A 26608-nucleotide genomic window follows, 5' to 3' on the forward strand; every position below is an offset into this window, starting at 1 on the left:
ATTAATACAGAGAAGAATGTAATCACATGCTACTGGGCCCTGTGCTTTAATACTGTTTTTAACACAGTCTGACTGACGTTTCCTCTTATGGGAATCCCCACCACCGTCTCACAGGCGGTGCCACTACTTTATCAGTAATGCTCGAGTGAAGTTTGACTAAACAAACCCAGAGTCAATATAAATGAACCGATATATGCAAGAATAATATACGTATATATACATATAATATATATGAATAATTTTTTTTGCTAAATCAATAAAATACTTCAAATCCACCGCCCGGAAGTCACTGACAATACTTACACTTATAAAGAGCTTTTACAGAATGACTTTTTTTTCCCTTTGGCAATTTCTGCAACGATCTAAAATGATATACTGTCAAACGTTTGCATTAACATCTCCATAACGTTTGTCTTTGTCTAACTAATGCTTCTAATACAGTATGTTTTTAAAACGTTGCAGAAACGTTATAGCTACAATCTAACATTGCAATCTAACATTCAAAAGAACATCAGCTTGATACCAATGTTACGGTAGCGTTGCTGCAACGTTCTTAAAAGGTTTGACAACGTTATTAGAACATCATACTCATAAAGTTCGAAGTTAGACCCAAAAAAGTAACGTTATTAAAATATTATTGCAAATATTCATACAAAAACTTTGTGCTTTGTGGCAGGGATTATACTGTATATTGTATTGTACACCAAAATGTTGCTTTTTTGCCTTCTGTTTATTTCTTCCAGTTATTTCTGTGTAGGTTTTTTATCTGATTTACGTTCAGATGGATTTTATTTACTAGGGTTTCTTTAGTTGATTTAATTCCCCATCCTCTATGCTATGTTCGCAATCGCTGTGCCATGAAGTCTTCAGGAGGCGTTTCTCATTACCGGTTGCCATAGTAACAGCGTTTATGTGTCGTGACTAGGATTCCAAATCAGTTTTTTTTTGTTTATGTATAAAACCCAGCATTGTTTATCTGTATTATATCATGAGACATGAAGGAGAAGCAGTGTGTGCTCTTTGCCACGGTCTCCGCATACATTTTACAACATTGTGACGTCACTAATGTGGACACGCCTACATCTAATCACCTAATCTTGATGTCGGTAACACCGCCGGAAGTCGTAGCTCTTGTCAAAAATATCCAAGAACGATCTCCGGTCTCTGGGAGTGTGAACGTAACACAGCACATTGTTATATAGCCAATCAAACATCACAAATGTAGCTCTGACATCACTGGGTGTACACAGGAAGTGTGTTTTTCCCGCCTCCAAACGATCACAAAATCTAACCTTTGTGTTGCTTCATCCTCATTAAAGTAAAAGCAAATGAGACTATACATATATATATATGTATAATATATATATATATATATATATATATATATATATATATATATATATATATATATATATATATATTTTAATTAGCATGTATTTGTTTGGATGTGTTAAATATATTCATAAATAAAACTAAAATGCACCTAAGTCATTATTATTTAGGTTTATTTATAAATATACTTAGCATATCCAAACTGATATGATTTTTTAGATTTAAAAAAGATTGATTTTAGATTTTAGATTTTAGATTTATTTCATGGAAATGGAACTAAGTGTGAATGCAAGAAATTATTTTTTAAATTGTGTAAATTTATACTAAGTACAATCACACACATCACACAGAAGAGAGGTGTGGCTTCTGTATTACGTCATATACGACAACAAATGGAAGTGTATTGAAGTTTTTTCTTTATTTTCACAATTCCTGCTTATATTTAAGCTGAATATATTTCTAGAAAATTGTAGAAACTTCAATACTTTTATGATACCTGTTTATTTCTAGTTAAAGGACATAGTAAATGTGTAAACATCTGACCAGTTAGAGGTGTGTGATGCTGCCCCCTAGAGGATGTTGCAAATCCAACACATTATTTACATCATCACTTTTCACCAGTGGCCTGTTTTGCTGTGCTCGTGTTCAGTATTGAAAGTCTTTGTCATGTCTGTTTTTTTAGGAGTCAAACATTTATAGAAAGTAAGGATTTCTACACACAAATCTTCAAAGTAAATGTTGACATCGAAGCCATTTCTGCTCTCTGAGAACCAAGTGCTCAAATTTGAAGGTGTTTATCTTCAACCACAAAAAAAATCAATGTAAGTTTATCAACAGAGGGAAAAACACACGTCTCACACTGAAAGCCAACAAAGTTCTGACTCATTTTAGATCAGACTCACAGACACATCATTCATTTGTTTATACTGAGTTAAAAAATGTCTTTTTCCATTCCACTTTCATCTTACATGATCATGATACTCAAAGATCCCATTGCCAGACACACACAGACACAAATACACACACAGACACACACAGACACAAATACACACACAGACACACACACAGACACAAATACACACACAGACACATACACAGAGACGCAAATACACACACAGACACAAATACACACACAGACACACACAGACACACACAGACACAAATACACACACAAACACACACACACAGACACAAATACACACACAGACACAAATACACACACAGACACACACAAACACACACACAGACACACACAAACACACACAGACACAAATACACACACAGACACACACAGACACACACAGACACAAATACACACACAGACACACACACAGACACAAATACACACACAGACACAAATACACACACACACACACACAGACACAAATACACACACAGACACAAATACACACAGACACACACAAACACACACAGACACAAATACACACACACACACACACACACACAGACACAAATACACACACAGACACACACAAACACACACACACAGACACAGACACAAGCACACACAGAAACACACACACAGACACAAACACAGACACACAGACACAAACACACAAACACACAAACACACACACACACACACACACACATACCCAGACTCACACAGACACACACAGACACACACACCAACACAAACACATACACACAGAAACACACAGACGCAAACACACACACAAACACAGACAAATACAGACACACACAGAAACACACACATACTCCTGTTTGTAAACAGACACCCAGTGATTTCTCCTCAGCCTTCATGTCCATGTCTCACCTTTCTTATAGGCATCACACATGGCCTGGATCTCCTGATTGCTCCTCGTCACCAGGATCTCAATCAGGGCGTGTTCATCAGTTCCAGCACCCTAAAACATACACAAATAAGAATCTTAACAAATTACTGTCTTTTTGTTTCATCCATACTTCAGAATTTTCCGTGAAACTAACGTGTCTATGTCGACTGATCTAAAGTAAACACTATTTACACTGCAGTCATTTACATATAAAATCCTGAGGATTTATTTACTGTTGCCATGGTGATGTGACGTCGTATGCAAAACTCGGGGTTGAGGAGAAAAAAATCGAGGGGCTTTTTATTTCTAGTTAAAGTCTTGTTTTCTACTTCCTGTTATAGCATTTTTTTAGTACCTTTGCTTGTTTTATGGATGGTTTAATGGACAGCGATACTTAGAGCAATAAAGCAGACGTTGAGTGTCATATCTTTGTCCTGCCTTTAACTTAACAACCCAGACACCTTCATAAATAAAATATAATACAGTAACAGATAACCAATGGCTGAGAGGAAGAAGGACAGAAAACAAAGGGAATCTTTGGAGTGGCAAAACTTTCTATTTCTACCCAACATAGAGTCTGAGTTGTCTGTTCTATTAGGAAAAATATGAGGCAGTATTTCTGCTATACCTCCATTGCCTTCTTCATCATCTTGGCGTCGAATTCAGCCGGAGTCATCATCAGGCCCATGATAAGACGACACAGGTTCTTGGAGAGCTCCGACTTCAGGTCAGCCATGAGGTCCTGCAGAGATGCGCAGAGAACACTCTCACTCTCACTCATTTTCTACCACTTATCCGAACTACCTCGGGTCACGGGGAGCCTGTGCCTATCTCAGGCGTCATCGGGCATCAAGGCAGGATACACCCTGGACGGAGTGCCAACCCATCGCAGGGCACACACACACACTCTCATTCACTCACACAATCACACACTACGGACAATTTTCCAGAGATGCCAATCAACCTACCATGCATGTCTTTGGACCGGGGGAGGAAACCGGAGTACCCAGAGGAAACCCCCGAGGCACGGGGAGAACATGCAAACTCCACACACACAAGGTGGAGGCGGGAATCGAACCCCAACCCTGGAGGTGTGAGGCAAACGTGCTAACCACAAAGCAACCGTGCCCCCGCAGAGAGAACAATCAGCACTTAAGATCAGATCATGGCAGAGACACGACACGAGGGTGGACGCTGCAGTGAGGAGGAAGAGAAGGAAGAGGAGGATGACTCACCCGGCCCAGCAGCGATTTGAAGACATGCCTGATCTCCTGCCTCTGAGCATTGCTCCTCTTGGTAACGATGTTAATGATGGTGTCCTCGTCCGTTCCTGAACAAACACAGAATATTGTGGGATATTGCTTATTTGAATGCTTAGGAGTGTTTAATGATATTTTTTCCATTTAAAATTTTAAGTTAATCCTTTCATTAATTTAAAACTTGTGTATTTTTAATTGTACCTTTTTTATGTATAGTATCTCACAGAAGTGAGTACACCCCTCACATTTGTATAAATATTTTATTATATCTTTTCATGTGACAACACTGAAGAAATGAAACTTTGCCAAAGTGTAAAGTAGTGAGTGCCATTAATGTCTCAACTGCTGGCCACAAAAGCGAGTACACCCCTAAGTGAAAATGTCCAAATTGGGCCCAAAGTGTCAATATTTTGTGTGGCCACCATTATTTTCAGCACTGCCTTAACCCTCTTGGGCATGGAGTTCACCAGAGCATCACAGGTTGCCACTGGAGTCTTCTTCCACTCCTCCTTGACGATCATGGAGCTGGTGGATGTTAGGGACCTTGTGCTATAACCTAATAGGGTTTAGGTCTGGACACATGCTTGGCCAGTCCTTCACCTTTACCCTCAGCTTCTTTAGCAAGGCAGTAATTGTACTGGACCGACTTCTGTCAGATACTGTATATATTTCTGTCTCTCCTTGATATCTAAATAGCAGTGGGTCAGCGGAGGTAAAGAATGTAATATAACAGCTGCTTGCTACATATTATTATAAACTGTGCTGTAAGTGTAAGTGAGTCTGCTCACCAAAACCCTTCATGGCCTTCCTCAAGTCCTGAGCATCACTGGCGGGGTCAAAGTCAGGGCAGGGCTGAACCGTTCCCCTTAACTGAGAGAGAGAGAGAGAGAGAGAGAGAGAGAGAGAGAGAGAGAGAGAGAGGTCCAAACTATTACATGTGAATTGTATGCATTAGAAACCTGATCCAGCTCAGACAACCATGTACGTAAACACACACACACACGCCTACACAGGCCACACATGAAATATCCATACATATAAACACACACAATGACACAATAACCTGACATTATATACAATGTGTGTGGATCAGGTAACACTGAAGATAGGAAGTGAGTGAGGTCGTGTAACAGAGTTGTTATGGAAGATCGCTTTCCCTTTCTATCCCTGTGTGTGTGCGTTTGTATGTGTGCGTGTGTGTGTGTGTGTAAGGTTATATAAGGTCAACACCATTAACGAATATTTTATATATTTATATTTATACAGTTATTAATAACTTATAGCTCTTTCACAGAACAAAAACACAGAACTGCTGATGTTTCCATGGCAACATAGCTTTGTGATGATGTTTGTTTTGCTTGGCACAGAATCTGGCTTAAAATAAATTGCATTAAAATACAGGCAACAAAGCAGTAAAAGGCAGTCGTAATATAATTAATAATATCTGACGCGTGTGTGTGTGAGTGTGTGTGAGTGTGAGTGTGTGTGTGGTTTCCGAACCTGAACTTTGGTCATTGAGCTGATCTCCCACATCTTGTATGCGATCTGTGCAGCTTCAGGGAAAAACTCCCCTGCCACACTGCAATGCACAACCACAACCACACACACACACACACAAACACTCAACAAAGGTTATTTTGAACACAGAACTTGGTTACACAACCTGAAAGTAAATTATTAGTTAAATTTTTTTTTAAGTCTGTCATTATAATTTTTTTTAAAAGTCTTCATGTCATTAGCATAGATGCTAGTCAGTCACATTTTGGATGCTAGTTAGTCACATTCTGTTACTTTTAACCGCCTTTAAGGGCAAAATTCACGCTGTCGGTAAAGTAACTCCAAATATTTTACTTGTGTTTAAGTTTAAATGTTAAGAGTTACCAGAACTAAAATGTACAACAATTTCTTCATCATCTAAAAGCTTCTTGTACTCATTAGCTACTTCATTAGCCTGGTAGCTCCAGGACAAAACATTTTTACTAGAGGAATACTTTATAAAGTCCTTCAGCTATGAACTTAAAGCACTAAATATGACATATAACATGTTTGCACTCATGACAGAAAACACATTTCTGTGCTTGCTGGCCTTCACCAGCTAAACTGCTGAGATTCCAGACATTTATCCATAAGGTGTTAATAATGTGGTGTTAAAGTCATATAAAGGAACTTACTCATCATCTCCACCACACAGATTCAGCAGCGTGCGCTTGTACTCTCCAGACGTGTCGTCCTGTCAGACCGCAGCCATACGGTCAGATTACATGGTTCAGAGTAAATCAGATTTTAACTACATTTTAAATACAGTACTTTAATTATTTCTTCCTTTTATTCCTCTTTTCATTTCTAGACTGTTTATCCTCATGAATTAATTATTGTAAAATGTACAAAAAATAATTGTAAAATTATAAAATGTTATGAGTGGAACATTTTTCAGAATTTTCAACTCTTTTCACAATGTACTAGTATGTTCAATAGTAGAGTGACAATGTGGATCAAAATAAACAATGAAAATGATTTAGTGCAGCGATCATGTTGTACATCGCTTCACAAGCGATTTACAAAATCATTGACTTATCGTATCGTATCATATTGTATTGCATTTTTCGTATTATATGGTATCTCATTGTATCAGATGCTACTGATCATATCGTATTGTATCCTATTGTACATTTACAGCATTTAGCAGATTTAGCCTATTGTGTGTATCATATTGTAGTGTATCAATGTAGTGTATCATATTGTATCATATTGTAGTGTATCACAGTGTATCATAGTGTATCATATTGTAGTGTACAGTATCATATTGTAGTGTATCATATTGTAGTGTATCATATTGTATCATATTGTAGTGTATCACAGTGTATCATAGTGTATCATATTGTAGTGTATCATATTGTAGTGTATCATATTGTATCATATTGTAGTGTATCACAGTGTATCATAGTGTATCATATTGTAGTGTATCATATTGTATCATATTGTAGTGTATCACAGTGTATCATAGTGTATCATATTGTAGTGTATCATATTGTAGTGTATCACAGTGTATCATATTGTAGTGTATCACAGTGTATCATAGTGTATCATATTGTAGTGTATCATATTGTATCATATTGTAGTGTATCACAGTGTATCATATTGTAGTGTATCACAGTGTATCATAGTGTATCATATTGTAGTGTATCATATTGTAGTGTATCACAGTGTATCATAGTGTATCATATTGTAGTGTATCATATTGTAGTGTATCACAGTGTATCATACTGTAGTGTATCATATTGTTTCATATTGGAGTGTATTACAGTGTATCATATAGTAGTGTAACAGACTTAATCTGTAAGTTGGAGTACATTGCATTTTATGTTATACTGAGTGCATTTGCATTGTGATCTGTGTGCAATACATTTTCCCCTCGGAGCCGTAGATGGCATGTGGGTATGCGCACTGGAGGGCAGTGTGTTCTGGGAGTTCTGGGTGGAGCACCACATTGGTGCACCGCCATGAAGAATAAAGAAAAGAGTTAATGACCAAACGATGAGCCTCCGTTTCTTATTTCCTTATATTTCAGTTTAGGCAAACCCGATGTTAAACGCTCGGTTACAGTAGTGTATCCTATTGTAGTGTATCATATTGTAGTGTATCCTATTGTAGTGTATCATATTGTATCATATTGTAGTGTATCCCAGTGTGTCATATTGTAGTGTATCATATTGTAGTGTATCATATTGTAGTGTATCATATTGTATCATATTGTAGTGTATCCCAGTGTGTCATATTGTAGTGTATCATATTGTAGTGTATCACAGTGTATCATAGTGCATCATATTGTAGTGTATCACATTGTAGTGTATCACAGTGTATCATATTGTAGTGTATCATATTATAGTGTATCACAGTGTATCATATTGTAGTGTATCATAGTGCATCATATTGTAGTGTATCACATTGTAGTGTATCACAGTGTATCATATTGTAGTGTATCACAGTGTATCATATTGTAGCGTATCACAGTGTATCATAGTGCATCATATTGTAGTGTATCACAGTGTATCATATTGTAGTGTATCATAGTGCATCATATTGTAGTGTATCACATTGTAGTGTATCACAGTGTATCATATTGTAGTGTATCACAGTGTATCATAGTGCATCATATTGTAGTGTATCACAGTGTATCACATTGTAGTGTATCATATTGTACCATATTGTAATGTATCATATTGTAGTGTATCATATTGTATCATACTGTAGTGTATCACAGTGTATCTAAGGGCCTTTTTACACCTGGTCACTTCATGTGTTGTCTCTGATCCGATAGCTATCTGATTTGTTAAAACTGTCCCATTTAAATTAGGCCACATAAATGCGTCTTGGCGAATCGGATATCAATCTGATCTTTCTACACCTGCCCAATATGCAAATATATTTTACCTCATTTCTGGGGCGATTGAAATGGAACACGCTTTAGTGTATGCGTTTGCTACAAAAAAACAGCATTTACTGTTTGCTGGATTTTTGCTGGCAGCAGCAGTGCATTTTAAGACCCAACAAGACACCTGGGGGAAAGATCGGAGCCAGCGCTGGTGGGAAAACATATTTGTTTCATATTTGGTTCAAGCCAACTGCGAATGACGTACTTCCGTTTGGGAGGAGTATAGCGCTGACGTATGTGGCTTGAACAACCACATGCATTTACACCTTTCCAGTTTCATCTGAAATGCGTCCCAGACCACCTCCTGAAGTGGTTTGAGTGATCGGATTTATATCCGTCTCGAAACTGTTTCGGAGGGCATTTACACCTGGTCTTTTTACCATCGGATAGCTGTCGGATCACAGAAAATGCATGAAGTGACCAGGTGTAAAAACCCCCATAGTGTATCATATTGTAGTGTATCATATTGTAGTGTATCACAGTGTATCATATTGTAGTGTATCACAGTGTATCATATTGTATCATATTATAGTGTATCATAGTGTATCATATTGTAGTGTATCACAGTGTATCATAGTGTATCATATTGTAGTGTGTCATAGTGTATCATATTGTAGTGTATCCTCTTGTAGTGTATCATATCGTATCATGTCATAATGTATTGTATTGTATTATATTACATTGTATTATGTATCACATCATATTTTAGTGTATTGTGTCATATCGTAGCATATCCTGTGGAAGCCTGAAACAGGGTACAAAGGGTATTGTGTTTGATAAGAGAATAACAACAGATCTATGCAGGAACCCTACAGGATGAAGTGTGTCATTCTTCAGCAGCTGAACATGAGCTAATTACCTGGATCATATTGTAGAGGGATTTCTCATAGCGCAGCCTGAAACACTCTCGGATGTCCAGCAGGTCGATCTCAGCGCGGGAGACCATGATTCGGATCAGAGTGTTATCATCCGTACCCAAACCCTGCAAGAGAGACAAAGAGAGACAAAGAGAGAGAGAAAGAGAGAGAGAGAGAGAGAGAGAGAGAGAGAGAGAGAGAGAGAGAGAGAGAGAGAGAGAGAGAGAGAGAGAGAGAGTGTTTTCTGTCGGGAGATGTTTAACATTTTTGGAAGGAGTCTCCAGTGTCAGCATCTTTGTAAATATGTCACTTAAAGTCTTTTTCTCTTCAATGTACTTAATAAGCTGAATACTGTAATCGGTGACACATTGCTGTGGTATAAGGGGAATAAATTCCGATATGTTTGGGGTGTGTGAAAGTCGGCTTCTCTTAGGTTCTCCAGTTACCTTCATGGATTTGTAGAGGCGCTTGGCGAAGAACATGGGCCGACTGCGGACACACTGCACTGGGAGAGACAAGCAGAGACTCGGATCAGCATTATACAGTTCTCTGTGTGTGTGTGAGTGTGTGTGTGAAAACTTACCAACAGCCAGCATCAGCCTCTCAAAGTCTCCTGACAGCTCGCTCTTAATGCTGTCCTCAATGGACTTCTCAGTAAGCTCCAGATACTTATCAAACACTGATCAAATACAACATGACTGTGTTAGATTTTCTTAACATCTGAAAAAAAGACACCTTTAATAACTGTGTGATTATATAAATGTGTCAGTCACCCAGCTGCAGGTGAGTCACACTCCGGTTGCCCAGGAGCATGATGAAGATGGCCTCGTCCGTTCCCCACTGCGCCTCTCCAGCTGTGTACAGGTGCTATAAACACAAACACACACACACACACACACACACACACACACACACACACACACACACACACACACACACACACAAAGAAGTCGTCATGATGATCATAATGATAAGGACAATGATAATGATGATGATGATGATGATGATGACATCCCTACTCCTCACCTGTGCATCCTCTTCTATCAGATCTTCATACACCACATCATCTTCATCTCTGGCACCCTGACCACACACACACACGCACACACACACACACACACACAAAATTGAAACAACAAAAGAAATTGTTATCTTCAATGAAATACCTTTCTTAATTCCCATTAGAGTTGAACAGACTGCAACATATAAAGTTAGTGACTAATGTAGAGACACTTTATCATGTTTATCTACTCCAAAAAGCATTTTATAGTGTTTATCTACTATAGAAGGCATTGATCATGCTTTATCTTCCCTAGAGGGCATTTTATTGTGTTTTATTTATAGATCAAATTTTATTATGTTTTATCTACACTAGCGGGCACTTTATCATGTTTTATGTACCCTAGCAGGCACTTTATCATGTTTTATCTTCCCTAGAGGGCATTTTATCATGTTTTATCTACCCTAGTGGGCACTTTATCATGTTTTATCTACCCTAGCAGGCACTTTATCATGTTTTATCTACCCTAGTGGGCACCTTATCATGTTTTATCTTCCCTAGAGTGCACTTTATCATGTTTTATCTTCCCTAGAGTGTACTTTATCATGTTTTATCTTCCATACAGGGAACTTTATCATGTTTTATCTTCCCTAGAGGGCACTTTATCATGTTTTATCTTCCCTAGAGGGCACTTTATCATGTTTTATCTTCCCTAGAGGGCGCTTTATCATGTTTTATCTACCCTAGAGGGCACTTTATCATGTTTTATCTTCCATACAGGGAACTTTATCATGTTTTATCTTCCCTAGAGGGCACTTTATCATGTTTTATCTTCCCTAGAGGGCACTTTATCATGTTTTATCTACCCTAGAGGGAACTTTATCATGTTTTATCTTCCCTAGAGGGCACTTTATCATGTTTTATCTTCCCTAGAGGGCGCTTTATCATGTTTTATCTACCCTAGAGGGCACTTTATCATGTTTTATCTTCCATACAGGGAACTTTATCATGTTTTATCTTCCCTAGAGGGCACTTTATCATGTTTTATCTTCCCTAGAGGGCGCTTTATCATGTTTTATCTACCCTAGAGGGCACTTTATCATGTTTTATCTTCCCTAGAGGGAACTTTATCATGTTTTATCTTCCCTAGAGGGCACTTTATCATGTTTTATCTTCCCTAGAGGGCGCTTTATCATGTTTTATCTACCCTAGAGGGCACTTTATCATGTTTTATCTTCCCTAGAGGGCGCTTTATCATGTTTTATCTACCCTACAGGGAACTTTATCATCTTTTATCTACCCTAGAGGGAACTTTATCATGTTTTATCTACCCTAGCAGGCACTTTATCATGTTTTATCTTCCCTACAGGGACCTTTATCATGTTTTATCTACTCTAGCGGGCACTTTATCATGTTTTATCTTCCCTAGAGGGAACTTTATCATGTTTTATCTACCCTACAGGGAACTTTATCATGTTTTATCTACCCTAGAGGGCACTTTTTTGTCACATTTTATCTACCCTAGAGGGAAATTTATAGTGTTTTATTTACCCTAAAAGGCAACTTATTGCGTTTTATCTACTAAATGGGCACTTTATTATTGTCTATACTAGAGGGCAGTTATTTTTTTTTTTTTAGCCTAAGGGGAAGCTTAGAAAGCACTTTATTGTGTTTTATCTAATGTAGGGGCACTTTGTCATGTTTTATCCACCCTACAGGTCACTTTAGAGTGTTTTATTTAACCTAGCAACAATTAATTGTGTTTTATCTACCATAAGAGCATTTTAAAGCGTTTTATTTATCATAGAGAGCGCTTTATTGTGTTTTTAAATAGATGCACTTTATCTTTATCTACCCTAGATGGCATAAATCATATATGTTTTACCCAAGAGGTAACATAGAAGGCATTTTATTAACTGTAGGGGCACTTTATTCTGTTTTATCCACCCTAGAAGGTATTTTATAGTGTTTTGTTTACCATAGGGGCAATGTATTGTGTTTTATTTACCCTAGAGGCCACTTGTTTTGTCCACTGTAAGGGTGTTGGAGGATGTTATCACTATCTACCCTATAGGGCTGGTATCATGTATTTAAGAAGGTATCATGGCATTTTATCATGGTTTATCTACTCATTTTTTGCACTTCTGCACACAACTAAATCCCCACATATAGATTGAGCCAGTTCATTAGCTTTGATACCTGGAGCAAAGCAACCAGCATCTTCTTAAAGTGTCCGGATGTGTCTCCTACAATGTCCTCCTCCATGTCCCTGCCATATGCTGGAGACGACATAAAAAACAAACCAAAACACAAAATAACACATCAGACATCATAAGACATCGTTTTGTTTCATTTCGGCAAACGAGGCATAAAGGGGCAAAACCTCACCGTCCCTGTACGCTGCCACCATGCTGTGCATTTGTTCGTTCGTCCTTGAGGCCAGCATTTCAATCAGACATTTCTCATTAGTGCCAGCTCCCTGCAAGCAGGATAAATAATACCTCAAATCACAGACATAACTCAATAATGATGTAACAGTTCATAGAAACAGTACACAGGAAGAGGATGAGGATTGTTCAGACTTATTAAAACTGTCCCACAGTCCTGAGCTGGTGGTTTCCCATCACTAAGCATGTTATGAGCCATAATGCTATTAGCGCTGGGCAAAGCTGCTTCACAAACCATGCAGTGTCATACAGCACAGTGAAAGTACACAAGCTGCTCTGAAACAAAATTTAGTTTCATCTTATTTGCAGAAATCTATGTTGTATAAATTAAATACAATTCTTACCCTTAAAATTTTCAAATTAAAACTTTACTTAATTAATTAATTTATTTGTTTGTTTGTTTATTTATTTAATAATTTGTTTACTATTATTTAACATTTATTTATTCATTTATTTGCTTTTTTTTTGTATTTGAATTCTTTATTTAAAAACTTGCATTTTAAAATCGAAGCTTTGCTGAATTAAACATTCACACTTTTGCATAAATAAAACCACAATCCTGGAATCGAATAATAAAAAGTATTTAAATCTTTATTTTGCTCTGGTGCTTAGATTTTTTAATTTAAAATTTTTATTATCAACACTGATACAAAATTTTTTTTACTTTTTTAAATGGATTTTAACATCCTTCTGAAGACCTGAAAATCTATAGATTTATAGAAATATCAAATCTGGTTAGTTTGGTTTGTGAAAATTAATATCCCACAGGCAAGAGTGCGGTTATACTGACCGTTTGCCATTTCCTCTAGTGACATTACTAATTTTACGTATACAGACGAGCGGAATGATAACAGTGAAACGTGTCAGTGCGGTTACAGGAAATATAAGCAGCACTGATCCGAGTCATTAGGAGAAGTGTACGAGGGAGTGTTAAATACAATAATGAAACGAGGAATCAAAACTCATCTGATGTCCTCACTGCGACGTTCACTTACCGTACCCTAAAGGCAGCGTTGATAAAGCGGATACACAGAGAAAGCAGTCAGTGACTCACACACATTCTATCACATACTGTACACACACATTAATATAACTTCTAATTGTGTGAAACACTGCATGCAAAACACAGAAAGTTTAACACAAAGTTCTGAGGATATGATAGCTTTTTTAGCTCTTCTAAAAAAGTCCTCCTTATAGTTAAAGGCTGCTGTTGGCATCCTAAAGGGGTTCTAGTGTGATGTTTTGCTGTAAAGGAACGACTTGTTATATTTTCACCCTCTGAAGCTCAGTAAGTGCAAAGAAATCAATGCAAACTGATTGAGCTGCTTGTTATAAGAGCGAGGAGTGAAAAGTGTGATAGTGTGTCTTAGTTCAAGAACGAAGGCAGGGGCGGGCCTTTGAGGCATTAAATTGTATTTTTTCTATTATAGACGCATGCTACAGGAGACATTTTCTTTTTTCTGGCACACAGGAGTAAGCAAGCCTATGGGGCATTACATCATGATACATCGATGTGGCAATCTCCACTGAGCAAGGGGACCAATAGGGCACCCTTAAGGGCACGTCATCATGTTTTATCTGCCGTATGGCCACCTTAATGGGCAATACCTCATTTTTTATCTATTGAGGCACCCTATAGGGCACGTCATCATGCTTTATCTGCCGTACGGCCACCTTAATGGGCAATACCTCATGTTTTATCAATTGAGGCACCCTATGGGGCACTTCATCATGTTTTATCTGCCGTATGGCCACCTTAATGGGCAATACCTCACGTTTTATCTATTGAGGCACCCTATAGGGCACTTCATCATGTTTTATCTGCCGTATGGCCACCTTAATGGGCAATACCTCACATTTTATCTATTGAGGCACCGTATAGGGCACTTCATCATGTTTTATCTGCCGTATGGCCACCTTAATGGGCAATACCTCATGTTTTATCTATTGAGGCACCCTATAGGGCCCTTCATCATGTTTTATCTACTGTAGCTGCATCATATAGGGCACTTTATAGTGTTTTATCTACAATAGAGGCACCTTATAGGACACATCATTACATTTTATCTGTATACACAATATAGGGAATTTCATTTTTTCATTTCATCATAATTTCTCATACACAGGGACACCTTAGAAAGAGCCCTTTACCACATTTTAACTACTTACTACAGGGGTGTTTTATCGCATCTTATCTACCCTAGAGTGCACTTTATCGTGTTTTATCTACCCTAGAGTGCACTCTATCGTGTTTTATCTACCCTAGAGTGCACTTTATCGTGTTTTATCTACACTAGAAGGCACTGGTAAAGCATTGTTAAAACCAAGACTTTTGCCCACAACTAGCATTAAACATGAAGTCAGTGGCCAGTTTTTTTGGAATTAAATGAGTTTAATTGAAAAAGGTCAACTAAACAAAAAACAAACAAACAAACAAACAAACAAAAAAAAACACATGGCATTGTCCAGACTGACATTGGCACATCACAAAGCTAAAAATGTAAATAAATGGTAATAAATAAATAAGCTGGAAATAAAAGTTCATATAGACATTAATTGACAAAAATACACAGTGTACTCTAACCAAAGTCTAAAACTGTATAACAAGGAAAGAAGCACAATGTTTGTCATTCTTGTCAATCAATTTTTTTGCAAACACAAGCCGTGCACACATGCCGTGCACACAACACATGCAGAACCTCAGCTGTTGATGGATTTCAGTCACGGTGAGATATTTTCTTACCTTGATTGCATCCTTGATCTCTTTAGCATCGTGGTATGCTGGGGGTCTCATTAAACTCACAACCAGACGCTCAAACTTGCCCGTCAGTTCATATTTCAGATCCGCAATCAAGTCCTTATGAGCAACAATAAGTGTATAAAAACAGAATTTTGAGAAATTTTATTTTATTAGAAAAATTAGAAAGTCTATTTATCAATTTACCTATTTATCATTTTACATGTTTACTGGAAAAAGGGATCAGTTGCAATTTTATGCTTCATTAATCTGGATTGTGTGATTTTTTTTTAATTAGCCTCTGTTAAAAAAAAATTTCAATAATATAAGGAATCTTGTTATATTGCTAAGTGAATGAGACAGATTTTATTTCTGAGCAGTAAAAACCTGCCTTGTGTAGAAAGAAATCTGGTTATATAAAGGAATAGACTGCATTGCAAACATAGCAGAATGTTTTTAATTATCTAAGATGCTTTTTACGGTTGGAGATGATCCAGTACCTTGCCGTATAGTGATTTGTAGGCAGTGCAGATTTCCTGTCTCTGAGCGTTGCTTCTGGAGGTGACCAGGTCCAAAATGGCCTCCTTGTCACTACCTGAGAACACATGTCAGTGATTAGAGGAGCTTTATGTGGCAAACACTATATCTTATAATCTTACTATGTCTTAAAACTCCAGTAATCAGAAATAAACGTGAATAAAAGTGAACTCAAACTTGAATCCAACAATAAATTTTCGCCGAAAATAATTTTTTAAACATTTTTCACTTCAACATATTTCTAAATGAAGCAGAAAAAGTGTGTAATGTAGCCAAAACTACATCTATGTGCCTCTCTCTCTTCTATCTGTTTTATAATGTGACTGTCTCTCTTTTAAAGTCTTGTAATATGACTGTATCTGATTTATCTCCTCTAATGTGACTGTCTAATGAATGTCTCTACTCTAATACAACTGTCTCTCCTTTAATGTGATTCTCTCCTTTAATACAACTGTCTCTCCTTTAATGTGACTGTCTCTACTTTTATGTGACTGTCTCTCTAATGTGACTGTCTCTCCTTTTATGTGACTGTCTCTCTAATATGACTGTCTCTCCTTTAATGTGACTGTCTCTACTTTTATGTGACTGTCTCTCTAATGTGACTGTCTCTCCTTTTATGTGACTGTCTCTCTAATGTGACTGTCTCTCCTTTTATGTGACTGTCTCTCTAATATGACTGTCTCTCCTTTAATGTGACTGTCTCTACTTTTATGTGACTGTCTCTCTAATGTGACTGTCTCTCCTTTTATGTGACTGTCTCTCTAATATGACTGTCTCTCCTTTAATGTGACTGTCTCTACTATTATGTGACTGTCTCTCTAATGTGACTGTCTCTCCTTTTATGTGACTGTCTCTCTAATATGACTGTCTCTCCTTTAATGTGACTGTCTCTCCTTTAATGTGACTGTATCTCCTCTAATGTGACAGTCTCTTCTTTAATGTGACTGTCTCTCCTTTAATGTGACTGTCTCTCTAATGTGACTGTCTCTCCTTTAATGTGACTGTATCTCCTCTAATGTGACAGTCTCTTCTTTAATGTGACTGTCTCTCCTTTAATGTGACTGTCTCTCTATTAATGCTAATGATTACACCTTCGTTGTCCATGTATAACAGTTATAGTGGTATAGAATTAGGCAAGGCTACTCACCAAAGCCTTTCATGGCATTGTAGAGATCTTCAGCATCGCTAGTAGCATTAAATCCTGGGAAATCTTTCACTGTGCCTCGGAATCCCTGAAACAAAGAAAGTATCATTTAAGTCTGAATGTAATCTGATTGGGTTCTGTGGGTGATAAGTGTTTCTCTTCATCTGCAAATTGTTCCCCAACAGGGACAAGAGAGGAACCCATCAGGATGCTAGCTCCAGTGTCGTGACTGGGGTGTGGTTTAGATACATAAAGAGCATGTAAGAAAGAGAGAGAGTGAGTAGAGAGAGCTGCCACAAATAGTAATGCAGCTGCAAATAAAATACTAATGTTATAAAACAGTGGCAGGATTTCGTAATGTATTTCAGCAGACTGGCTACTGCATGTAAACACAAATCATCTTGGTTTTCGTAGCAGATCCTCTGTTCCTCTTTCTCTAATCACTTTCATTTATCTAAATTATGGAGCTATTAAGACAGCTCATGGGGCCACAGACTAGCAACAAGGCTAAAGTCAAATAAAAGATATAAAGGATATAAAGGACAGTCAGATCAATTTTTTATTTAATTCCTGTTAGAGGTATATCATCTGTTCAGAGGTGCTAGCTAATATATATATATATATACACCTGTCCAACTGCTCTTTAACGCAAATTTCTAATCAGCCAATCACATGGCAGCAACTCAATGCATTTAGGCATGTAGACATGGTCAAGACGATCTGCTGCAGTTCAAACCGAGCGTCAGAATGGGGAAGAAAGGTGATTTAAGTGACTCTGAACGTGGCATGGTTGTTGGTGCCAGACGGGCTGGTCTGAGTATTTCAGAAACTGCTGATCTACTGGGATTTTCACACACAACCATCTCTAGGGTTTACAGAGAATGGTCCGAAAAAGAGAAAATATCCAGTGAGCAGTGGGCAGTTATGTGGGCGCAAATGCCTTGTTGATGTCAGAGGTCAGAGGAGAATGGTCAGACTGGTTCGAGCTGATAGAAAGGCAACAGTAACTCAAATAACCACTCGTTACAACCGAGGTATGCAGAAGAGCATCTCTGAACACACAACACGTCGAACCTTGAGGTGGATGGGCTACAGCAGCAGAAGACCACACCGGTACTAGTAAGGTGTACCTAATAAAGTGGCCGGTGAGTGTGTGTATGTATATATATATATATATATATATATATATATATATATATATATATATATATATATATATATATATATATATATATATATATACACATATATATATATATATATGTATATATATATATATATATATATATATATATATATATATATATATATATATATATATATACATATATATATATATATATATATATATATATATATATATATATATATATATATATATATATATATACACTGTATATATGTGTGTGTGTATGTGTGTGTGCATTGGCTTATACTGTATATAATTAAGTCGTGTTAGTTTCTTATGCAAAGAAGGAATTTTGTGGATCTTCACAATTTTCTTAACACCTCTGGCTTAAAGTTACATTAGAAAATTGATCAGTGCTGGTGAAATTTTGATGATGTCCCTTATTTAGCAAACGACTTCCTCTCACACAGATCAATACTCAATAATGCAGATGCTTTGCATGAGGCAGCAACTTGAACATACACACACACACATTGTTTCACACACAGAAGTCATCAACAATGAGACAGTGTAATGCGATACTATTTACCATCTTAACACAAAGCACTGTTGAATGCATATGTGACTGGACTCCAAAACAAGCAGTTAGAAAGACCAGAGTAAGATGAGCTGCAACGTAACATGAGATAACGCAAAGTGTTTACATGACTACATACAAAACACTTCCTGATACTAAATTTTTAGGAAGTTACATTCACTGTATAGATAGATAAATAGATAGAACATTTTCTATCTAATGATCAAATATTGTTTTTTTTATATACATGTTCACCGCAAACCTTTTTAGCTGTCATTAGCTGAAGTATCTAGACTAGTAGGCTAGTTAACTGCTAGCATGAATTTGTCAGGATTGTGTCATTTCAGTTTCTGCTTTTTCGCTTTGAAGGCAGCCCAGCGGTGGCAGCTTGATGGACCTGGGATTCAAACTCACAACCTTCTGATCAGTAGTTTAACGATTAGGCTAACATATAATGATGCTAGCTTTTTTTGACCTGGTATGTGTTGTGAAACAAAACTCAACTTTTTGTATATAGAGGTGTGAGTGAACAATCGCCACGCTGTCCAGCAATCTACTCAGGCTGTGGGGACTGTTAAGACTGTCAGGAGCTGCTCAGTCGCTTCCCTACTTGACCACCAGAGGGCCTGCTGGAGAGACTAATTTTAAGCCTTTGTTTCTGTTTTCTGTTTCATGTGTTCTTGTTTGTTTTCCCCACAAATTTCTTTACCCCACCTGTGTCATTGATCTGTTTCCCACCTTTCACCCTTGGCCTTCTCTAAGGGTCTAGGCAATGGTCCATGTCTAAGGGGCAACGTTCTAAATACATATTATGGAGAGAAAACTTAACATAGGATTGTTACGGAAATTCAAAAATTTTTTAATGTTTTTTTTTATATATATGCAGTTGTTTTGTGACAAGACGTGCATAAAAATTAATTTCCCCCTTGAGCTTTTCCACTAAAATTCAATGACCAGGTAAAGAAAGGATAGATAAGTAAACAAGAGTCCGAGAGTAACTCTTGAAGAACCAGAATAATCCACAGCTCAATGCTGGGGCTTCCGGATGAGTTAAGATGAAGGAAAAGGTTATCAAGTGTAATGAGACCATAACTGAATGTCTTTTCTCAAAGCTGAGAGAGATTAATTGTGATTCTTGCAGGGTCAAATATTTTTGCAAAGATCAAAATATTTACTGTTGTATTTAAATAACCTAAACAAAATTTATTTTGGGGTGGGGGTAAATACTTATGCAAAGTGCATAGCTGTGAATTCCCATGTTGCGTCTTTAATCTTCTACACTGTCGCCGCTCCCAAAAGTCTCCACTAAGACATGCGAGGACTGAATGCAGGGAACGGAGAGCAAACAGCTGACACCTGTCCAAGTCTACAGCTGCCCCATGGCCTCATCGTTTAGGCACTGTGTGTGTGTGTGTGTGTGTGTGTGTGTGTGTGTGTCTGTATGGGTTTCATCTTACTCATACAGTTCTGTTCACCTTGTAGCAGAATCCTGTTTTCTTTCTATATGACTCTGCATTTCTGCTTCTTTTTTCACTTCCTATATTATTTCTGCCTGACAGATTTTTACTTTCCGGCTGGAAAAATGGCAGAGAGCCAGAAACCGCCGCCTTATCTGTCAAGGCCCATTTTCGATAGGACAGCTGTGAGGAGGGAAACACAGAGAGCTTCAACAGAGGCCTTAGCAACGATGACTTCAGTCAACAAACATCCAAGTGCCCACGCACTCGCTAACAGAGACGACAAAGCCGGAGGAAAAGACAAAGCTGATAACCAGAGATAACCGGGGTGCCAATTCTATCGCACTATAACATTTTTAGATAAATAATTTAATTCTTTAAAATACCCCATTAACCCCCATCAAATATTCGGAACGTTCCACAAGGCACATGATCACAAGAAGAATAAAAGTCTTTTTTTTTTTTTTTTTTGCTCTTTTTTATTATTTTTTTCTTTTCAGTCATATTGTGCTCCAGACTGATAAAATAAAAGTACAACCCTGTTAGAGAAGATATAGAGTTAATATACTGTATAATATGAATTAAGTCATTAAAATGTCCATCATGTCCTTACATTGTTAGCATGGATGCTAGTTAGCAAACTGTGTATTTGGTTTAAGTATATGGAGAAAAAACGCGCAATAAGTAAGCAAAGAAAGAAACCTTGTTTCTCAAAGACTGATACAAGATTTCTGACCAAAAATGTGCACAATTATCTTTCTTTTAGTGTCATTTCAGCATTAACAGCTATTTTGATATCAAGATGAAGCTAAAACAGGACATTTTCTAACTTCTTACAGCATTACAACAATAAACAACAGCTACTGTATAGCAACGGACATCGTAAAGTTTTTAAATTAAATTATTATTAACCTCTAACATTTATCCCTAACAAGCAAGCCGAAGGAGATGGTAGTGAGGAAAAATTCCCTGAGATGATATGAGGGAGAAACCTTGAGAGGAACCAGACTCAAAAGTGAACCTCATCCTCATCTAGGTGACACTGGACATACAGTAAGTATTTTAATATGTTCATAGAAGAATTCCAAAAAAGCCCCAAAAAACGATTTGTTTTTTCACGCAAATCTTTGTATCTTCAAAGTAAATGTTGATATGAAACCCATTTCTGTTCTCTGAGATGCTCCGAGGGTTTGTTCATTCATTCATTCATTCATTCATTCATCTTCTACCGCTTATCCGAACTACCTCGGGTCACGGGGAGCCTGTGCCTATCTCAGGCATCATCGGGCATCAAGGCAGGATACACCCTGGACGGAGTGCCAACCCATCGCAGGGCACACACACACACTCTCATTCACTCACACACTCACACACTCACACACTACGGACAATTTTCCAGAGATGCCAATCAACCTATCATGCATGTCTTTGGACCGGGGGAGGAAACCGGAGTACCCGGAGGAAACCCCCGAGGCACGGGGAGAACATGCAAACTCCACACACACAAGGCGGAGGCGGGAATCGAACCCCCAACCCTGGAGGTGTGAGGCGAACGTGCTAACCACTAAACCACCGTGCCCCCCATGTTTGTTCATAATCATCTAAAATTTGAAGGTGTTTATCTTCAACCAGTAAAATTCAGTGTAAGATTTTCAACAGAGAGAAAACCACACGTCTCACACTGAAAGCCAACCGAGTCCTGACTCATTTCAGATCAGACTCACAGACAGAAAATCGTTCATTTGTTCAAACTGAGTGAAAACGTCCCCTAAGTTCATTCTGCCGGCATAATAGACCACCGATGAGCTGGTAGAAAGGTGTGTTGGAGGTTCTTCACGTTCATGTCTTAAGTGTTCAATGTGGAATCTTGACTGGTATTCGGTCTAATCGTGTCTTCAAATAAAGGAAGTGGTCCTTATATAGGAAGAAGTTCAGAAAATAATCAGGATGAAAGATTACTGTTATGTTTTCATGGAACTTATCACACTGTCAAAACCAGGAGAAGGAAGACAGACCCAGCTACAGGATAGCTTCAAATGAGCAGGGTTTAATAAATAATAAGACATAAAACAGGAACACAGATGAAAACTAAACAGGACAAAGGACGAGGGCACACTGACGTTACATTGACAATGCACTGACGAATGCACTCACGATGATTCCGCGCTGCCATCGGCAACACAGCACGGTTATATAGACATAAATAACAATAGGGAAAAGGTGTGTAGAGACGGGGAGGAGTAAATAAAGGCGGGGCAGACACGTGACACGGAACATACACAAACGCACATGGCCAAAAGTCCGGGCTCAGTCCTGACACCGACCCAAAGCCAAGTCCGTATTCCAAGCTTTAATTTAACACGACAGAACTTCAACAGCGGGGGGCACGGTGGCTTAGTGGTTAGCACGTTCTCCTCACACCTCCAGGGTCGGGGTTCGATTCCCGCCTCCACCTTGTGTGTGTGGAGTTTGCATGTTCTCCCCGTGCCTCGGGGGTTTCCTCCGGGTACTCCGGTTTCCTCCCCCGGTCCAAAGACATGCGTGGTAGGTTGATTGGCATCTCTGGAAAAATTGTCCCTAGTGTGTGATTGTGTGAGTGAATGAGAGTGTGTGTGTGTGTGCCCTGTGATGGGTTGGCACTCCGTCCAGGGTGTATCCTTCCTTGATGCCCAATGACGCCTGAGATAGGCACAGGCTCCCCGTGACCCGAGGTAGTTCGGATAAGCGGTAGAAGATGAGTGAGTGAGTGAACTTCAACATAATACAAAATAAACAAACATGTTGTACCCCCTCTGGTGGTCTGGCAGGAAATCCCAACAGTTTCTAACAATTACGTTTATATTATATTTTTATGTTCATATTTTCCAGCTTCTCGATAAAATGATGACAAGCTGTTTTTTTTCTGATAAACTTAGAAAAAAGAGTAAGAGAGAGTAAAAAAAAAACTTTTGTGAATGTCTGGCAACACTGAATGTAACTATAAATGGATAAAAAGGATGATGCTGTTCTCTAATAAAAAAAACCATGATATTTGTTGGCAGCTTTGTATTGGAGGGGAAATAAAACACTCCAGGATCATTCTGCTTCCTCATTCAGCTTATTATTAATTGTTGATTATTTTCCTGTAACAGCACGCTCTTAAGTGTTTTCTCTTTATTAGATATTAATCAAAGACGTAAAGCAGAGTCAGGTTCGTGAGGTAAGGACACGAGAGCCCTGATTACTGCAAAAGCCAATAAACCCATGACTGACGTTATTAACATAGGACACATTAAAAGCATCGTGTTTGTGTGTGTGTGTGTGTGTGTGTGTCTGTGTGTGCTTATACAGTTCCGGTGCTCCATGTCCCCCTCAGCAATAGAAACAGATACCCGACCCAGCATGCAGTGCAGCAAAAATAATGACTCATCAGTGATCAACCTCAGAATCTCAGCGTCAACTAAAAGACTTAGTCTTGTGAAATAGAACCTATAGTTATATACAAATATATACAGTAGTTCTGACTTACCTTGCCCATGATGTCTTAAAGTGTCAAAGGTCTCAATGGAATGATGGACTACAATTGAACCTGGAGAAAAAAAAAGACGTTCTTATTTGGAGAAGTGAGACGAAGTGCAGTACAATCATGCAGATGGTTCAGAGGACATAAAGATGTCATGAAGATCATTTGGCACGAGGCTGTCGTTTGGTGTCTGCTTCTTTAGTAGTGTTGAACTGAAAGCTTGCTGTAGTTAGAATTATCTCATAAAACGCTACTAAGCTGCATGACAACTCCAGGTTTGTGCTGCAATCCAACGCGTTCGTAACAAAATCCTGATTTGTGATCTGAACATGGAGACATCCAGGGCAAGCTCATATTTGTGTGGTGGGTTTCAGCCAACGATTATTTGTGTCACAATGTTTTATTCAGGTTAGTAAGATCAGGCTAAAAGCTATGGAATTAAAAAAATAAAATAAACACGTAAGAAAAATTCTATATAGTAAACGAGAATAAGGATCAAGGATTATTTTATTGTCGGGTTTATTGTAGGAAAAGATTTGACTACATCTTCTTGCCAAGATGGCTGCTTTCAAAAGGTACAAGCATAAAGCTAAAGATTCATAGCTTCATAAAGATTCATAAGATTCGTCTTTTTAGGGGTTTATGAAGCACCACAAAGGGCAGACCTTAAATCCGAAGCTTTATGTACAGTAATAAAGAAAAATCATTCATTTGAACCACAGAATCAATGCATGATGCCTTTATAGAGCTCGTTCACTCATCCTTAGTTACTGCGTAGTCAGTTGATTATTTAAAAAAGGAATCTTGAAATTTTTGAGAAAAATAAATATCATACTAGGTTTATTAGGAAATAATAATCATTTTATTTTTCTTCATTTACTTTATCAGTAGCGAGGTTTCAGATACAATGATACTTACTGTGATGTATAAACACCTTAATCTAATTTTAACCATAAATAGGCGTGACTTTAATTAATTATCCATTCCAACAGTCTGCTCATCCATCCATATAGGTTTGCAAGGACCCTGGGCACAAAGCAGGGGACACCGTGGACAAGGAACAACCCAGAAATGACAATCAGCCTAAAACATGTGTCTTTTGACCAGAGGGATTCAGGACAACCTGGAGGAAACCCCTAAAGCATGGGGAGAACATGCACACACAGGGCGAAGACTGAAATTAAACCACATGGGGTATTTTTCTCTCAGCTTTAGAACATTCAGATTTAATAATCTGAAGTTTATCGGTTCCATTAAATCCCAGTGTATCCTAAACCATATTACTAAAACACGTGACTTTACTGAACATAGATTTTTAGAGATTTTATAGAGAAGTCATTTGGGTAAAACAGACTTCCATCACTCGTTAGATTTTGTTTTTCTCCTGATCAGCTACATTCTGCATAAAATGTTAGATTTGAGCCTGTACTACCCCTTTAATGACCGGGGTTCCACTGGCGTACATCTGGGCTCATTCATGACTCAGCTGTAAGGAATGAAAAGCTGAAATGAGAAGCTACACAGTTTATACAAAGGAGAGTAGCCACACTGTGCTTTTTAAATACACAGAACCGTATATACGTAAACGGCGCCGTCTCCCCCTCAAAACTCAGAAACACTTTTAGGTCTCCCCTCAGTGGCCTCCCCGTCGGTGGAAAATGTTACTTGGACGTGAGCCGAGTGGTTTTTAAGGCAAGGCCACGTTTTCCACAGGATACACTCTGTAACTCTCTCTTTTCACTGTGTGCTTTTTATCGCCCAAGCAAGGGCAAATGATACCTGTATAAACTCTGAGTGCTGCAGAAATGCTGCATAAACTTACAGATAGACGAAGGAAAAATGTGAAGAGGGTATGAGTAAGGAAAGGAGGTGCGACTTAGAGTTATCAGCTATTTATATCTTCATGTATCCTGATATTGTCATATATTCAGTATTACAAACGTAATAGCACACGTATACATGGTGTAGAAGTTATAAAGACAAGCTGTCACTGTGGTATATTATGACATTGTTTAAGTTTAAAGTCCAAAAATAGACACAGAAAGAGAGAGAGAGAGAGAGAGAGAGAGAGAGAGAGAGAGAGAGAGATAGTTAGAGAGAGAGACAGATAGATAGAGAGAGAGACAGACAGAGAGAGAGAGAGACAGATAGAGAGAGAGTCAGATAGATAGACAGATAGAGACAGACAGAGAGAGAGAGAGAGAGAGAGAGAGAGAGAGAGAGAGAGACAGATAGAGAGAGAGACAGATAGATAGAGAGAGACAGACAGAGAGAGAGGCATGCCCACTGCCACACCCAGGGGTCCCCAAAGATTAATATACATTATATATTATACAGTACGCCTTATAACACGTCATATCAGCCTGTACTTTATATAAATT

The 26608-nt window shown here is 38.1% G+C and overlaps 2 protein-coding genes across 4 annotated transcripts in view; one reads left to right on the forward strand and one right to left on the reverse strand.

Moving 5' to 3' along the window:
- Positions 1–26608, forward strand: part of gpx3 (glutathione peroxidase 3) — a 257310-nt gene that overhangs the window by 52545 nt on the left and 178157 nt on the right. The gene's annotated exons all lie outside the window — the stretch shown is intronic.
- Positions 1–26608, reverse strand: part of anxa6 (annexin A6) — a 33483-nt gene that overhangs the window by 6539 nt on the left and 336 nt on the right. For 2 of the 3 annotated variants that reach the window (XM_060886600.1, XM_060886601.1), the window contains exons 2-18: positions 24234–24293; positions 17566–17650; positions 16382–16476; positions 15888–16001; positions 13086–13176; positions 12897–12976; positions 10724–10780; positions 10471–10564; positions 10281–10376; positions 10144–10202; positions 9700–9822; positions 6580–6638; positions 5909–5987; positions 5197–5278; positions 4385–4479; positions 3778–3891; positions 3131–3221 (exon numbers count right to left, since the gene is read on the reverse strand). In XM_060886600.1, the coding sequence (XP_060742583.1) occupies positions 3131–3221; positions 3778–3891; positions 4385–4479; positions 5197–5278; positions 5909–5987; positions 6580–6638; positions 9700–9822; positions 10144–10202; positions 10281–10376; positions 10471–10564; positions 10724–10780; positions 12897–12976; positions 13086–13176; positions 15888–16001; positions 16382–16476; positions 17566–17650; positions 24234–24242 (1423 nt within the window). In that variant the 5' untranslated portion in view covers positions 24243–24293. Of the gene's footprint in view, positions 1–3130; positions 3222–3777; positions 3892–4384; positions 4480–5196; positions 5279–5908; positions 5988–6579; positions 6639–9699; positions 9823–10143; positions 10203–10280; positions 10377–10470; positions 10565–10723; positions 10781–12896; positions 12977–13085; positions 13177–15887; positions 16002–16381; positions 16477–17565; positions 17670–24233; positions 24294–26608 lie in introns of those variants that run through there. The other variant, XM_060886602.1, reaches the window with a different exon arrangement.

This window comes from Tachysurus vachellii, chromosome 14 (assembly GCF_030014155.1).
Source record: "Tachysurus vachellii isolate PV-2020 chromosome 14, HZAU_Pvac_v1, whole genome shotgun sequence".
Lineage (NCBI taxonomy): Eukaryota > Metazoa > Chordata > Actinopteri > Siluriformes > Bagridae > Tachysurus > Tachysurus vachellii.